This window comes from Mandrillus leucophaeus, unplaced genomic scaffold (genome assembly GCF_000951045.1).
Source record: "Mandrillus leucophaeus isolate KB7577 unplaced genomic scaffold, Mleu.le_1.0 Scaffold652, whole genome shotgun sequence".
Lineage (NCBI taxonomy): Eukaryota > Metazoa > Chordata > Mammalia > Primates > Cercopithecidae > Mandrillus > Mandrillus leucophaeus.
Window position 1 is genome coordinate 405,506 of NW_012107053.1, and position 18,200 is coordinate 423,705.

The window sequence follows — 18,200 nt, forward strand, 5'->3', positions numbered from 1 at the left end:
GAACAATGAAGTGACTTCCTCAACATATACAGCTAGTAAATGGTGGAGCCAGGACTTAAATTCAGTCCTCTGACTCTAAAGTATATTCTTCTTTCAGTCTATCACACTTATTTCCAGGGTGGGACATATGACTATAACATGGATGTTTGCATACATTTTTGGAAAAGAACGATTTATTTTTTAAAATATGAGACTAAGTGTTTCCCTTCTTAAACGACTTTATTTATACCTCAGAACAAATACATTGTTGGAAAAGGTTGCTGCTGCTGTGGACCAGTCAGCATTCTACAGTGCCCTGTGGGGTAGTCTTCTCACCAGTCCTGCTGTGCGTTTACCTGGAATCACGTATGTTCTTGCCCATTTAAACAGGAAGCTTTCTATGGAAGATCAACTTTATATAATTGGCAGTGATATTGAGCTAATGGTAGGTCTAAAAATATGGTTGCTCATTTCGCAAATATTTCTTTAGAGCCAGACACTATTCCAGACATATATTGAGGATTGTATAAGGAACAAAGTTCCTATTTTCATCGAGCTTACATTTATCAAGGAAAATTAAAGGCCAAAATAATAATTATTGTTTTTAAAAGCTTAACTTCAGGCCTCAAGTGATCCTCTCACCTTGGCCTCATAGCCTTCTTTATAAGAAGTGAATTTTAGATAAAGTAATACAGCCAGATTCCGTATGGAATTTATGTGAGAAGATGTACTAAAACAGATAGTGAAAGATAATAGGAGGAAAAATCACATTTATTACTTACTTATACAGTATTTTTCTTTTTAATTTCAAGATTAACAAGAGAGGGCAAGCTTTGTATCTCTAGAGTGCTATACTCTTAATAAGAGCAAGGAATACAAAACCCTCAGGGATCATTTTGAAAAATTAAACAATTTGATCATAATTTACTTTTTCCCCATATGATTATGACATTACTGATATTTTAATGCATATTTCTGATTAGATTTATTGAAGTTTATGTACACCAAAATTAGCCCTTCTTACACTGTAGAGTTACCTGAATTTTGGCAAGTACATAGAGTCATAAAACCACTATTGCAATCAAGATACAGAATATTTACATCACCCTAAAAAGTCCTCTGTGCCTTTTTTTCAGTCACTCCCCTTCCTCTACACTCCCAGGCCCTTAGAAACACTGATCTGTTTACTGTTTCTATAGTTTTGTTTTTTCTAGAATGTTACATAAACCATACTGTATATAAGTGGACTCATTTTTTGTGTTCTTTAAATCCATGTTGGTCAGGCTGGCCTCAAACTCCTGACCTCAGGTGATCGACCCACCTCAGCCTCCCAAGGTGCTGGGATTACAGGCATGAGCCACTGCACCTGGCCTGTGTTCATATACCATTAATCAGCTGATGGACATTTGGGTTGTTTATATTTTTTGGCTGTTAAAAATAATGCCCGATTGAACACTCATGTATGAGTTTTAGTATGGACATGTGTTTTCATTTATTTCGGGTATACGTCTAGTAGTGCCATTTCCAAGTTTTTTGGTAACTGTCGAACTTTTTGAAGAACTGGCAAACTTTTTTCCAAAGTGACTGCACCAATTTTTATTCCCACTTGCGGTATATGAAGGTTTCAGTTTCTCCACAGCATTGCCAACACTTGTCTTTTTTATCATAGTCCTCCCAGTGGGTATAAAGTGTTATCATTGTCATTTTGAGTTGCATTTCCCTAATGACTAACAATGAACATCTTATGGTTGGTTATTGGCTCTTTGTATATCTTCTTTGAATAAATTTCTATTCAAATCCTTTGTCCATCTTAAAAATTAGATTATTTGCCTTTTTGTTGTTGAATTGTAGGAGTTCCTTATACATTCTGGATATTAAACCCTTGTCATATATGATTTGAAAATATTTTCCCCCATTCTGTAGATTGTCTTCTAACATTCTTGGTAGGGTCCCATGAAGCAAAAAAGTTTTAATTTTGATCAAGTCCAGTTCATCTAATTTTTTTTCTCTTGCTGCCTGTGCTTTTGATGTTATAGTTAGGAAACCATTATCTAATCCAAGGTACCAGAGATTTACTTTTTTCTTCAATGCGTAAGTTTATTAGAAACTGCCAAACTATTTTCCAAAATGGCTACACTTTTTAAATTCAGGTTTTAAAATATACCGTTACATTTCTTTTTAATGATTTAATGGAAATTTTAAACAAATCATTTTTGACTTATTTAAACAAATGACACACATGGAAAAATAATTCCCAAATATCACAGTCAAAGGAGTATTCTTTCTAATATTCAAAGAGCTACTATAGACAAATAAAAACAAGTAGAAAATGGATTTGAACAGATAATTAAAGGAAATAAAAATAATTCAGACATAAAGAGATGATCAACATTGTAATAAAGAAATAAAAGTTTAAGCTACACCAAGCCAGTTTTCATGTCAGATGGGCAAAAATACAAAAAAAAACAAAACAAAAAAAAAAAAAAAAAAACCATATATATATATATAAGCAAGCATGTGGAGAAACAAATTGTCATGTAAAACTGGTGGGAATATAAAGTGATAGAAACCTAATATAAAGCATTATGCTGTGTATTTGTTGACACAGTCTCACTTTGTCACACAGGATGGAGTGCAGTGGCACAATCTTGGCTCACTGCAACCTCCGCCTCCAGGGTTCAAGTAAACTCCCTTGCCTCAGCCACCCGAGTGGCTGGGATTACAGGCATGCACCACCACACCCAGCTAATTTTTGTATTTTTAGTAGAGACAGGGTTTCAACATGTTGGCCAGACTGATCTCCAACTCCTGACCAAGTGATCTACCCACCTCAGCCTCCCAAAGTGCTGGGATTACAGGGGTGAGCCACCATGCCCAACGGCATTATGATGTTTAAATTGTAACTGCACATACCCCAAGACCTGGCAATTCTATTTTGAGCAATTTATCTTACAGATGTATGTTATGTAAGTATTATATATTGTAGCATTATTTACAATAGTGTTTAGAAATGTGTAAGTCCGCATGATTAGAAACTTAGTTAAATAAATTAGAGTTCATGTATGAAATAAAATACTTTGGCCATTAAGAAATGAAGCTCTTTAATAATAAGGAAAGATCTCTAAAACATGTTAAATGAAAAAGGCAGGTTTGGAATATATGTATGGTGTTTTTCTTGTATTTGCAGGAAATATTCACTAGTAAAACTGTTGCCTACAAAACGGAAGTTGGATAGTTAGAAGTTGTGCTGTATAGTCTTATGTACTTCTTAATTTTTAAACCATCATGATATATTTACTATTCAAAATAATGTAAATATCTTTAATTATTGATTAGATCCTCAGAAGCATACTTTTGAGAAAATGAAGAGTTGTTACATTTTCATGGCAAAAAATTCTCAGCATAATAGACAATAGATTAAAGATGCTGTTATTTCAGGTAGAAGCAGTAAGTACTTCGGTGCAAGACTCAAGTGTACTTGTACAGAGAAGCACACTGGACCTCATACTCTTCTGTTTTCCTTTCCACATGAGTCAGGTAAAATATTAACGCTGATATTATTATAAGGCATTCTTGGAAAACTATAGATTGATAATGTGTAGTTATTTTTTTAAAGGCATGTGTGTTGAATTCTTGTATAAATGAGTAAGCACGTAGAAAATAAGTTCCTTTTTAAGGAGTGGAATTTGTTGTGAAAAAAAAACCTAAAGATAAAAGCTTCAGTTATTTGATAAGAATATGGTAATTGAAGTAGATTATTTCATACTTTTGAAAAAAGTTGTAACATATAAAAAACAAGAGGTTCTCTATTGCTAACTCTGAGTAAGCCAAGACTGAGACCCAGGCCTTCTACCCAGCCATCATCTGTACTGATATTATGTTATCTTGTTTTGGTGATTTTAATATGCATGCCAGATCCTTAGCAGAGTTGACTATAACTTAAGAGCCACATGTTTAGTCACTGTGATATTCTATAGTACTTTTATTACAAGTAAGTGCAACTAATTTGACAAATCATAAACGAAGTTCATTCCTAGAACTTAATCAGTGCCCTCATTTTAAAAGAAATGGTCTAAATTCCTTTGAGTTCTAAACCTTTATTTATTCCTAAAGAGGACTATTATTTGAGGTTTTCATAAGAACTGCGATGAATAGATAACTGTAGTGAATTTTCATTATGACTGGCCAATTTTTTATTCATTATTTTATTAACATTTTTCTTTTACTTTATTTAGTTTGATATTGAAATATTAGTAACTAAATAATTCTACACTTCATTGTCTATACTTTCACTAATTGGAACATAAACCACTCTGTTTCTATTTTGAGACTTTCACCCTTCAACCAAGGGACTTTATTCTGCCCTCTGGCTTTTCACAAAAACAACTATTGAGTCATCTTAGCATAATCTAAATTCAGCGATGCTCTAGTATAGGGATGGCCAAACAGCCCAAAAGTTAAGAAAGGTTTTTGCTTTTTTAAAGGCTTAGAAAACAAAGAAGAATATGGCAAAGCAATGTATGTTATCTGAAAGTCTAAAATATGTACTGTCTGGATCTTTATCCAAAAAACTTATTGACTTTCACTCTTGAACTTTTCCCATTGCTTTCTTACCTTTCAGACATTCAACATCATTAGGCCCTCAATTGACAGATGTCTCAACAAGATCTGAGGAATTAAGTCGTAGTAGACTCAAGAGTAACTTAATTTGTAATCTTAACATATCATTGTTTCCTAAGCTTTTCTCAGCCTGTACTTTCTTACTCTGCCTTCTCTGTAATCCTGTCAGCCAAAATGTTCTAGATTCTTACATTCTATAATAGGTATTATGAAAACAATAGCTTCGTTGAATGTTTTTTAAAAGTATACACCCAATTCTAATAATCTTATAATTCTAATACTTTTCTCCCCACTACTCTACCCAATTCTAATACAGTTCTCCCTCTAACTGTATCAAACTGAATAAGAATTATGATGTAGGTACCTTAGTGTTCCACTTTCCCTCTTTCTATGTCTTACATATAATAGAATACAATCTGAGTATGGATTTTATTATAATTGTGACTTAACAGTGCCTTCATTACCATATCCCAAAAGGATGATTGCTGTTGGGAACTTCAGCAGTGAGATGGACTGCTACACTTCTTTGTTTCCTGGAAAGCTCACCCAAATCTGTAGTACTTACACCTTTGAAATTATAATAGACTTTTTTTCATATTAGAAATCGATGGTGATATCAGTTGTAATCAAGAAGCAACTTCTTTTTTTAAATTTAGTTTTTAATGGACACGAATTGTATATATTTATCCGGTACAACATGATGTTTGACATATGTATACATTCTGGAATCTGTAAATTGAGCTAATTAACATTCATTACCTCACACACATTTTTACAGTGAGAACACTTAAAATGTACTCTGAGCAGTTTTTAAGAATACAATATATTGTGGCCAGGCGCGTTGGCTCACGCCTATAATCCCAGCACTTTGGGAGGCCGAGGTGGGTGGATCATGAGGTCAGGAGATCAGACCATCCTGGCTAACACGGTGAAACCTCGTCTCTACTAAATATACAAAAACAAATTAGCCAGGCGTAGTGGCTGACGCCTGTAGTCCCAGCTACTCGGGATGCTGAGGCAGGAGAATGGCATGAACCTGGGAGGCAGAGCTTGCAGTGAACCGAGAACGCCCCACTGCACTCCAGCCTGAGTGACAGAGCAAGACTCCGTCTCACAAAAAAAAAAAAAAAAAATACAATACATTGCTAACAACTATAGTTACCATGTTGTACCATAGATCTTTTTGAACTTATTTTTGCCATCTGAAATTTTTTATCCTTTGACTAACATCTTCTACTTCCTGCTTTCTTAAGAAGAGTAGTTTTTCTCCCAAAATGAGATGGGGAGACATTTGTACTTTTAAAGATTTTGTGACAATATAATCTTCATATCTTATGTTGGACAGATCAGAAGTTCTCAAATGCTTTAGTTGTAGAACCCCATTATACTCTTTAAAGGTACTGAAGGTCCTCAAAAATCTTTTGCTTTTATTGGTTAGCTTGTCTATTGTGATTTGTTCTTTTGGTTAAAGTATGTGAAGAAAATCTGATCTCACCTTGATATGTAGTTGGAAAATCGAGGAGTATTTCAGTAGCATTTTCTGTTAAAATTATTCTTTGATATTATACGAAAACTTTGAAGCTATAGATTTTAAAAATTAGTTACAATATTGAGTCTTAAACTATATCAATGAACTTTTCATATTCTATTCCATTAAAATCCACTGGTCTATCTTGTACTTTCAGTGGATCTTTCAGTCATATGTGCTTTTGTAACATCATGATTGGATATTAAGGAAATACTGGCTTATTGAATTATGCAGATTTTCCAAATGTTTTCACATTTTATTATACAAGATTAATCATGTTTATTACTATTGCCACTGATCTCATCAGTAAAGATTTTTAGATATTGGGAGAAAATTTAATCCCAGTATTGAGAATCTTTCAACCAATTCAAATCAAAACAATACAATTTCAGTCAGATGCAGTGGCTCACACCTGTAATCCCAGCGCTTTGGGAGGCCTAGGCAAGCAGATCACTTGAGGTCAGGAGTTCAAGACCAGCCTGGCCAACATGGTGAAACCCCATGCTCTAATAAAAATATAAAAATTAGCTAGGCATGGTGGCACATGCCTGTAACCCCAGCTACTCAGGAGGCTGAGGCAGGAGAATCGCTTGAACCTGGAAGGCAGAGGTTGCAGTGAGCCGAGATTGCGACACTGCACTCCTGCCTGGACTATAGAGCGAGACTCCATTTCAAAAAAAAAAAAAAACCCCAAAAATACAGTTTCAGTCTAAATGCAAGTTTTCTATAATTCTGCTTTTCTCTTAGAAGCTCAACTTTTATTATTTGTCATGATTAATATTATTTTCCTTGCAATGACAGGCTCACTTTGAGAAAATGACTACAAAATGTCCAAGCCTGAATAATCATAGTTCGTATTAGTAATTCTTCAGGTAAAAATGGCATTCTTTGAAAAAACTGGCAGTTAAGCTCACAACTCAGTTATACGATTGCTTTTCCTTGAGACAACCATCATACTTCAGTATACATCAGAAGTACATTTAGTACTTTTTTTTTTTTTTGAGATGGAGGCTTGCTTTGTCACCCAGGCTGGAGTGCAATGACGCTATCTTAGCTCACTGCAACCTCCGCCTCCCAGGTTCGAGTGATTCTCCTGCCTTAGCCTCCTGAGTAGCTGGGACTACAAGCGCCAACCACCATGCCCAGCTAATTTTTTATAATTTTAATAGAGATGAGGTGTCACCACATTAGCCAGGATGGTCTCGATCTCGTGACCTTGTGATCCACCTGCCTTGGCCTCCAAAAGTGCTGGGATTATAGGTATGAGTCACTGTGCCCGGCCACATCAGAAATACTTTAAGTGTATCTTTCACTCTATTATACAGAATATTAAGAGACATGCACTCAAGGGTTGATACTATTTTTTGATTTTACTACAAGTACATAGCAGTAAAAGTATAATGATTACAATTATAGTGGGTGCTACTGCTATACTGCCTCTTTTCATGCTAAGGTGCCAGCAGTTTTATCCACTATTGCATGATCAGGGCATATGTCAACAGAACAAAAAGCCCTATAACATCTTAGTATTGTTATGAATATGCATAGTTTTGTTATGAATATGAATAGCTAGTTTTTACTTTATGGACCCCCTGAAAAAGTCTTAGAGATACCTAGGGGTCTTGAACCATACTTTCAGAATTGTACAGATCAATAGAAGACATTTGTGTTCAAAGGCATGAACCTAATCTGTCAGTTGTTCGTGATCTGTGTTCTGTATCATCTCAGTTATTTCTCTAAGGTTCCTTTAAAACAAATGAGCTGGGTGAATCCTTTCTAATTCTATCAAGAAGCATGGTAATAAGACAAAGTTCACTGGTCTGTGATTAAGGAGAAGTGAGGTCTCCATCTAGCTGGGTCACTAACCAAGCATTTGAATTTGGCTAAGCACTTAGCCAAAACCTCAAGAACCTGTGAGGCTTAGGTTCTTTACTTATAGGGTGGTTGTTAAACTAGTCAGTTTCCACATTATTGTCTAATTCACAGATTCCAAGATTCTATTGTAGAGCGATTATCTGGCAGTATTCTTAAAATTAATAGCAAGTTAGTTGCTTTTCTTCTATTATGATTTTTATAAATTTACCTCTTTTAGCTAAAACCCAGATCTCCTTTAATCATTTTTTTAAACATTGAATTAAGGATATTGGGAAAAAAGAAATTATTTCTCTTAAAAAGATGTGGAACAAAATGAGAGAAAAATTAAGATTAAAGCTGGATGATTGGTAGAAAAGGGTTTATTATGTTGTTTTCTGTATTTTTCAATATGTTTAAAATACTGCAAGATAAAAATTTTTAAAAAGAATAAATGACTGAGTGGATGAAGATGGTGACCTTCTAAGGAGTTTATAGCCAGTTGACAGCATTATAAATGTGAAAGACTAATGGCATATGATTTTCTTGTATCTGTTCCGTCTTGCTCCATTTTGTTTTATGTCAGAATTTGCTTTTATTATATAGATAAAGAACTTCAAACTGGAAGTTAAAATAATTAAGTTATAATTTCAGTTATGCAGCTAAATAGCCACGTTATCTAACTTTCTTCCTGTGTCCTAATCTGTAAAATGGAAGTAATAATTCCTGTGTTTGAAATAATACGTGAAAGTACTCCATACGCCCTAATGTTCTAAGCATATTTCAGGGCAAATTTAAAGAGGAAAAAAATATGTATTGTATATTGTTAAATACAACCATATTCCTAACTTCCAGGCCACTCGACCGGATATGATCAGGATCTTGTCAGCAGCCCTTCATGTAGTGCTAAGGAGGGATATGTCTCTGAATCGAAGACTTTATGCATGGCTTCTTGGTAGGTATTTGATGTCTACGGTCATAATTGGGGAAAAAATGGAGGGAGATTTGTCATGTATAAGTATTACCAAGTTGTATGTATTTCCTGAATTTAAAAACTAAAATTTCTTGTGTAAATGGACAATAAAAATATAAACAGTATCAGTTGTGTATTGTATGAAGAAATTTCAGCAGCTTTATAGTTGAAGAGGCTATTTGAATTCATAAAGTCATGTTCCCTTGTCCTTAACGAGTTGTTTTTCCCCTTACAAGTTGAGGTGGTTGTACTGTAAGTTAGTAGGCAAAGAAGGATGAGCTGATAATCAAAATGCTGGCATACTATCCAAAACTTTGAATTCATCAAAGGAATCAGGACTAGTACCATTGTCTTACACATCATACTAATGTCCCACTCAGGCAGTAATACATATGTACACTTTGGTTTTCCATGCTTTTTGTGTGTTTTGTCTGTCTTCACAACTCTTTACTGCCTAGAGTGAGGGGACATAATATAACTTACTGTGGATGTTCTGAGTATCCAGTTATTTCACTGTGAGTAAAATTGGCCAAAAAAAAAAAAAGGATAATTCTGGAAGAATACTATGATACTTACGTATTGAATTGGTTTCCCTTTATTAAACTATCTAAAATGATCTCTCTTGCTGACATTGAATGGGCTACTAATTGGTAAGTGTTTAGTGCTGTTTTGAGATTTTGCTGTTTTGGTATTTAGTGAACAACAGTTTTGAGAATTCCATTTTAAGTAATTTTGTGATTTGTTTCTGTGGAGGTTTTGATAACAACGGTGCTATCATAGGACCCAGAAGCACAAGACACAGTAATCCCGAAGAACATGCCACTTACTATTTCACTACCTTTTCAAAAGAATTATTGGTCCAGGTAATGAATACTTTCATTATTCTTTGGTCTCTTACTGACCACTACAGGTACTGAAAAAGTATAAGACAAGGTCTTGCCTTAATTGAATTCACAGTTGAAGGGATGGAGACAAGACCTACAAACTTCCCCAGAATTTTTATAACAAGCAAATGCCTGTAAAATAATAATCATATGTTAGACTACCACATAAGACAAAACACTTTTTTTCTCTTACTTTGTTGTTTTCATTGCTTTAGTAAAACATAGTTGCAGCTTCTCACCTTCTGCTCAATGAAAGTTGGAGCTTTTCCAAAAATGAGTCAGGACCTGTGCTATTTCCTGTGAAGCTCTGGAGAAGTTTATTTCATATTATTTTTAATTCAATTATGTTTATTTAAGATATTTGAAATAAACAGAAAAAAATACATGGTATCTGAAGCATTTTTAAAAGAGTGAGGTTATAAGAATATCGTTGTTAAGTCACTAACGGGAAAATAATTGTGTAATAGCAGAAACTGCCATGATAATGTGGCATAGTTCTGAGAAGGATGATCTTAAATAGAAATTCATCTGTAGGGAAAACACTCACCTCATGAATATATTTTTCTAAATTTTCTTTGATATTCCACTATGTCTAAAGAAAATTTAGACACTTTTTTCTCAAGATAGATAAATATATTTTTTTCCTAGCAGAGTAAGAAGGCCAGGGTTGGTGAAAGGCTTCAGAAAAGCAATAGTGGGTATAAATCTCAATTATATATGGTTACATTTAAAAGTACTTTTTCTTAAGGAAAAAATCTTTGAATATGTTTACTTAAATGACCAGTGTGCTTTCCTTTTTTAAAGGCAATGGTGGGAATCTTACAAGTGAATGGATTTGGAGAAGAGAACACTCTAATGCAGGATCTAAAGCCTTTTCGCATTTTAATCAGTTTACTGGACAAACCTGAGCTAGGTAATATATACTGTCCTAGGGCATAAGGTCATGTGTGGTACCTTTGTGTGAATAAGAAAATAAAAAGAGTCATCAGGGAAATCGTTATATTTTGAGTTGGCCTTTAAATATAAGTTCTCAATTTCTGAAAGTTCACTCTACAAAGTTAAGATACAGGTATTCATCCAGCTGATACGTTATTACGTATCTGTCCTGTGGTATGTATGTAGCAGAAGAATCACTTTAAAGATGCTATCTAAACTTCTCTTAATCCTGATTATATTATTGAAATTAAAACATTTATCCATCATGACCAATTTATAGTTCACAGAATCCAAGGACTTGATGAAAAATATTTGAGTTATATCCCTCAACTTTCTTCTCCACATTCCCTTTATTTTGCATGTTGTCTCTTTATTGATTGTATATTTCCTATATATTATGGCACTTGAGACAGAAATTAGGAAAAAACATAAATATTTGCAACAATAAAATGAAATCATAAAGTATGTAATATCTTCAAGTTATATACAGATGTTTTAGCAGGTGTCCTCTCACCATTTCTTAAAAATGAAAACTTTAAAATATAAGAATAACTTGAATTATACAAATGGTCTTGAGAGGTTTTTTTTAGCTGTTATATGATAACAGATGAAGCTCAGGAATTTTTTAAGGAGGTGATATCTGTAATAGCAAGAAAATTTAGCCTTATGCATTTTAGTATTATTTAAATTAATAACAGTAATTACAAGTAGCATTTGTTTAATACTTATTATATTCTAGAAACTATGCTAGCAATCTTACAAATATTTTTTCTAACCCTTAACAGTCCTGTAAATTTCGGTATTATCCTCATTCTAGATGAGGAAACTGAAGCTCAAAGAAGTTAAATAACTTGTCTAATGTAACAGAACTATTAAGTGGCAAAACCAGTTCCTCTGATTCTGTAATTTCTATTGTGTCAATCTGCACTTTAAATATTTGTTCAGTTATGTAATATCTTACATTACCTTCTCAAAGAAATGTGAATTTAGCTTAGCTTCTGAAGAAATACTATTTTAAAAATACTTGTTTTTAAAACATCGTTTAATTGGGCCAATTTTCAGATAAGCATGATTTTCTCATGCTGATTAATTACTGTCTTTAATTTGAATATTAATTTTAGGACCTGTAATTCTAGAAGATGTCCTGATTGAAGTGTTTCGAACATTATATTCTCAATGCAAAGCAGAGTTGGATCTTCAAACAGAACCACCCTTCAGCAAGGATCATGCTCAGTTAAGCAGGTAGATTATCAAAAAATTAAATTTGACATGAAGACATAATATGTATTCACCTAATATAAACTTGAAGTGTAATAACTTGGGATCCTACTCTATGAAGTTTGTGTTCTAATAAGTACAGCTGATTTAATACTAGTAAAGCTGATGTAATACTGACATACTAGTTGTATTGACAGTACCTCACTATATAAAGACAGTTGTTTTAATTGTTACAAAAGACAGGAGGAGAAAATAGCTAATCGGCTAAAGGGTTGCCACTTGAAATAACAAAGTTATTTTTCCCCAATGCAATTTCAGTAATAATGGTTATTAACAGCACTAGTTGGTTTTGTTGTTGTTTTTCAAACTAAGAATAATAATTTGATTGAAACTGGTCAAAATAAACTTTTCTTAAGAAAATCCTGAATAGCACAGGGAAGCAGACAAAATTCTTCACAATCAAGGCTGTGAAAATCAAATCACTACTCAGTTTGTATGTGCCAAGGGAAATAAAAGAATTTTGCCAAATTTACAGTCTTACACACTAAATAGTTCAAAAAGAAATTCTTGTTCTTTTGTCTTTTTTATTATGCAGAAACTATGAAAGTCTAATTTCTGATCTTGATATTTGAGTGACAAAAATTCGAATTTGGAAAAATAACTGCACATAAAATAATAGAGTGGCAGTAGATAAAAATTATTTGTTGCAATCTTCTTACTAGCACATTTTCTAGCAACTACCTAGGAATGTGTACTGGCATTGCACTCAAATTTAAATTTGAAAAAATAAATGTTAATATTTTTTAGTTTTTGTTTTCTTTTCTCTTTTTTCAGTAAATTAAGAGAAAATAAGAAAACAGCAGAGTTGATTAAAACTGCTAACCTTCTGTTTAATTCCTTCGAACCTTATTATATGTGGGATTATGTTGCACGTTGGTTTGAAGAATGTTGTAGGTACGTTAAACTTTCATTCGTTTTAATTTAGTAACATCCAAAGCTAACCTTTGGGTTGTTTTAAGTTATTAAATTTAATGAATGTTCTTTTATACATTCTATTATTACTAATAATTGTTAGTTACTTATTATTCATAATCTGACTCTACCTTGTCACATAGGATATAAAATCATTGATCATATTCTCTTAGAATTGGGAGTTTAGAGATCAGTTATTCATACACCAGAGTAGATTAAAAATTTTCCCTCTTCAGTCTATAGTAATGTAGTTTTTCATTGTTGTAGAAAAGACAGCAAATTTTGGGCTGCTGCCTCAGCACACTTTTCCAAAAGGATTTCCATTTTGATTAACAAAAAACTTTTTGGCCTGACTTGTGTTTTTAGAAGCCATTAGAACTAATCCATACTGTCACTGGGCAGTGATAAAAGCCTTCTACCCCTTAGGAAATAAAGCAAAAAATATGGTCTGAAAACCCTTGGCTACTAGTGAATCTGTGTGGAATCTCTGGCTTCTAGACCAGATCCTCTCAACCAGATTAACCACTCAAGGCCCAGGAGCATGTAGTCAAAATGTAATTATATATGATCTGGGCATTAGAAGTCTTTTAATAAAAAACATTGTGTTGCTCCTATACATTAATCTCTTTAATGGTTTAGAAAGTTCTTGACTTATTCAGCAGAGGTTGAGCACCCAGTTAAAAAGCATCATGCTAGGCAGATAGACAGTCCCTGTCTTCAAAGATCTTGTAGTGGGAACAAATAAGACATGCATGTGTATATTCCTAGTATTAAAAAATATAAATGTCTTAATAGATTAAAATGTAGGAATCGTATCTTTTTGTCACCTGACCCTACCCTGGGTTTTTACCTTCTACAAATTCACAAATGCACACATCCACACTTCTTCAGCCAACCTGGACTATTCTCTGAAAGTTAGCAGCATGTTAACTTTAATGCTGCTGAGGCTTCACTTGTGCTATTCTTTCTAAAGTACTCTTTCCCCTTGCCCATCTGCTAAAATCCTATGTAGAGGTTATCCACCTTTCCTTCCTTCCCTCAAATCTCCCATCAGAATCGATGCCGCCAACACTGTCACATTGTTGCATTTATTTGTCTACATGCTTATATTCTTGTTGGTCAGGGACTATATTATATTCTTACTTTGTGTCTTCAGAGTGGAGGGCAATGTATGGTCATATAGGATTTCTATGATTTAATGTGAATGTTTGTTGGAGGAATGATCTCTGCTACTTGGATCAGAAGAGGCTTCCTGGAGGAGGTAACATTTGATCTCAGACTTTGAAGGACAGATGCATTCTGATCATGGGAAAAATGAGACTGGGGAGGGCAGTAGTACAGGACAAATGAGCCTATTTTAAGACCCAAGGTTAGAAATCAAGTAGCAATTAATCAGTGTTAACTAGGAGGTGTTATCTGTACAGGAAGCAATGGGAAATAAGTCCGAGAAAGTGAGATCCATTCAGAACACTTCGAAGTGCAGGATAGGAGTTGTAGGGAGAGGTTCAGCCTAGGTATCTTGCTTTAGGAATTTTCCACGAAGAGGTACAGTGTCCTGGGGGAAATAGAATTTGTCATCACAAAAACATTACTGTGTGTGACCCAGTATTGACTTGGCCTTCATTAGAAGGATGATGATGCTGTCACAGGTATTCACATCACTTGACAGTATACTTGATAAAGTAAATTTCATCCTTTTAGGAGGACACTGCATGCCAGACTTCAGATTGGACCTGGAGATACTAATGACTCATCTGAATTACAGCTGACCAATTTCTGCTTACTGGTGGATTTTTTATTGGACATAGTTTCTTTGGTAAGACCACCTTGGTAAGAAAATATCAAGGACATCTAATAACACAGTTCAAATATTTCATGTTGTAGGCAAGCCTTCAGATACATTTCATCTTTAAAATTAAATTGATTTTTTCCTCTTTGGTAAGCTTTTTTTCATAAAATCTTTCAAGTGTTTTCTCCTTTGACATATACATATAAAAAATACATGGGGTAAACTTCATAATTGCATGTTATAAAATCTTAACTGTTTAGTGTATAGTGGTCTAATGCTGCATTTATATTAATATTATTTCTATTAAATGAAGACTTGGAAATCTTTTCCCTTCTGTTTTCTCTCCTCACTTCTTTGCTTTCTCATTTTGAAGCCTACTAGAAGTATGAGGGTGCTGTGTCAGGTATGACATTCAGCCTGTTTTGTTTTTAAATAATTCTATTTACTTTTGTTATATTATAATTTTAGTAATAAAGCAGATAAAACTGGGGTTATTTTATAATACATGCTTTGAAGTATTTAAATTGAGAATTTGGGAATAGAAATTTTATAAGGCATCAGTAATAAAATACACAGTGTTAACAGCATGATGCATATAAAACATTACAGATGAGTAAAATTATTGCCTATTTATATATAGATTTAAAAATGTAACTTTTGGGTTCCACATTGTTTAAACTTTTTTCGTTTCACTTTTGTTTTCAGGAGACTTATATTGAAATCCAGACAGAACACTTGCCCCAGTTGCTGCTCAGAATGATTTCTGCCTTGACAAGCCATCTCCAGACATTGCACTTGTCTGAACTCACATATTCTCTCAGACTTTGCTCAAAGATCCTTAGCAAGGTTCAGCCTCCACTGTTATCTGCTAGCACTGGAGGTGTTTTGCAGTTTCCAAGTGGGCAGAACAATTCAGTCAAAGAATGGGAAGACAAAAAGGTAATTTTAACTATTATTTTTGGTATTAGACCATTTACATTTCTTCAAAGCAGAAGTTACTTAGTAAAATCACTTATACGTAAGCATTTAAATAATAGTGAGTCTTTCCTAGATCCAAATGCAATGTTAGTAGGCTTTTGTAGGCTTTTGCTTATAGGGCAGTTTAATTATCTATATCAGTACTTTTCCAGTAGAAGTTATCATGTGAATGGCATATGTAATTCAAAATTTTCTAGTACCCACATTGAAGTAAAATGCAGGTAAAGTTAATTTTAATTCTAGTTTATTCAGACAATTGTAGCCAATATATTATCATTTCAATGTAATCTATATAAAATTGATGTCATATAAATAAGTGAGGTAGCTTACATTCTTTTTCGTACTGTCTTAAAGATCTAGTGTGCATTTTACACTTACAGCACATCTTTGTGCTGATTGATTTGTAAGTACACAAAAGAGGCTAAAACAAAGGCACCACTCAAAGGTGAGCACAACAGTATAAATAACCAATTAGGGAAGGGTAGGTATATGTAAAATAGGTGAAGAGTGGGGATCAATCAGAGGAAAGTGTGCCAAATGGGAAGAGAGGGTCTCAATCTGGTCTGTGGATTTATGCAGGACTTGTAGCTAGGCTTTAAACTGTCTTTGACTTGAATGTGGGGTTTCACCGGGGACCCGTCGCTGGCTGCCTAGGATTTGTCTGTCTCCTGCTGCTATCACTGTGCTAGTTGCTGGCTATCCAGTGGTGAGCTAGACATAGTCTCTCCCCTTCTCTGTCCTTTCTTTCTAATTGGGAGAAATATTATACAAGTAAGTGCACATTTAATTACAGTTGTGATAAATGTACAAAGGAAAATAATCAAGTGGTAGGAATATGGAAAATGGGGTGACCTGACCTACGCTGGGGCCAAAGAATGCTTTCTTGAGGAAGGTGTGTTTGAGTGAAGCCCTAGAGGAACTGGTGTGGTGAGGGAGGTAAAAAGAGAGCACCTGACAGAGGAAGAAGTATAACAGCCCAACGAGTTCACCTTGCCTGCTGCCTAGACAGCCAGTTTATCAAGACAGAGGAATTGCAATGGAGAAACAGTAATTTATGCACAGCCGGCTATGTAGGAGACTGAAGTTTTATTATTGCCCAAATCAGTCTACCTGAAAACTTGAGGATCATAGTCTTTAAGGATAATTTGGTGGGTAGGGGGCCAGTGAATTGGGAGTGCTGATTAGTTGCCTTGGGGATGAAGTAATAGGGAGTAGAAGCTTTTTTTATGTTGAATCAGTTCCTGGGTGGGGGCCACAGAACTGGTTGGCAGGTCCAGGTGAGGCCATTCAGTTGTTAGAAATGCAAAAACCTGAAAAGACATCAAAAGGCTGATCTTAGGTTCACATAGTGATGTTACCTACGAGAGTAATTGGGGAAGATGAAAATCTTATGACCTCTGGAATAATGGCTGGTAATATTTAGAATTCCAGCTCCTCTCATTCTAACCTGGTAGCTGGTGGTCTTTCATTTGTTTTACAAGAACAGTTTAGCTTTAAACTACAAACTAAATTCTTTCCCAAGGCTAGTTCAGCCTATACCCAGGAATGAACAAGGACAGTTGAGAGGACAGAAGCAAGATGAGGTCAATTAGGTTTGATATCGTTCACTGTCATAATTTTCTCAGCTGTGATTTTGCAAAGGCTCTTAGGCAGAGACAAGCACCAAGCAGACAAGAGATGCAGCTGTAAGATAGGCAGAGGCCAGGTCTTAGAGGGCCTTGAGCTGTTCTAGGGCTTTTGTTGTTTAGGAGCACCAGGAAGGCCCTGAGGGGAAAAGGCAAATGGCATAATTACTTTTGTGTATTAGAAAAGTTACTCTGGCTGCAGTGTGAAATGTAGATGAGAAACAAAAACAGATGTGGGAAGACCTATAGTAGCACAGGTGAGAGGTGGTGATAACTTGTGCCAACAAGATACGAGGAGTAAAGATAGAAATGGATGGATTAGCAATATATTTAGGAGGAAGAATAGACTTAGTAATAGATTGATAAGGGTAATGATCGCTAACCATGAGTGTTTACTAGGTGCTAGGCATTTTGCCATGTGCTTTATATATACCGTTATGTAATCCTCATAGCAATTGTAAAATGTAGGAATTACTGTCCCTCAATCATACACATTAGGAAACGGTGGTTTGGAGAAGTTAAATAACTTGCCAGGTATCACATAACTAGTGAATGGCAGAGCCCTAGTTTACTCAAGGCCTGCACCCTTAATGCCTCTACTGATATGAAAGTGGGGAGGGGAGGAGGGGTGAAGAAGGTACAAAAAATGATCCCTAGGTTTCTGTCTTCCTGACTCAAGGAAAAGTGTCATTCACTGAGGCAAGGAACATTAGGTGAAGCCCAGCTTTGGGCAACAGAGCATTTAGTTCATGATGCTATTATATTCTGACTCAGTCACCCAAGGAATTCTTACATATAACTTTTACTTAAATTAAGCCAGAAAATATCCTTGATATTTATACTTACT

At 34.6% G+C, this 18,200-nt stretch overlaps 1 protein-coding gene across 2 annotated transcripts in view; it reads left to right on the top strand.

Annotated features, from left to right (window-relative positions):
• DOPEY1 (dopey family member 1) overlaps nucleotides 1–18,200 on the top strand; it is a 109,712-nt gene that overhangs the window by 51,423 nt on the left and 40,089 nt on the right. The window contains exons 6-15 of one of the 2 annotated variants that reach the window (XM_012001193.1): nucleotides 235–424; nucleotides 3,418–3,516; nucleotides 8,834–8,933; nucleotides 9,732–9,814; nucleotides 10,640–10,748; nucleotides 11,893–12,013; nucleotides 12,824–12,943; nucleotides 14,663–14,777; nucleotides 15,124–15,153; nucleotides 15,456–15,689. In XM_012001193.1, coding sequence (XP_011856583.1) covers nucleotides 235–424; nucleotides 3,418–3,516; nucleotides 8,834–8,933; nucleotides 9,732–9,814; nucleotides 10,640–10,748; nucleotides 11,893–12,013; nucleotides 12,824–12,943; nucleotides 14,663–14,777; nucleotides 15,124–15,153; nucleotides 15,456–15,689 — 1,201 coding nt within the window. Of the gene's footprint in view, nucleotides 1–234; nucleotides 425–3,417; nucleotides 3,517–8,833; nucleotides 8,934–9,704; nucleotides 9,815–10,639; nucleotides 10,749–11,892; nucleotides 12,014–12,823; nucleotides 12,944–14,662; nucleotides 14,778–15,123; nucleotides 15,154–15,455; nucleotides 15,690–18,200 lie in introns of both variants that reach the window. The other variant, XM_012001194.1, reaches the window with a different exon arrangement.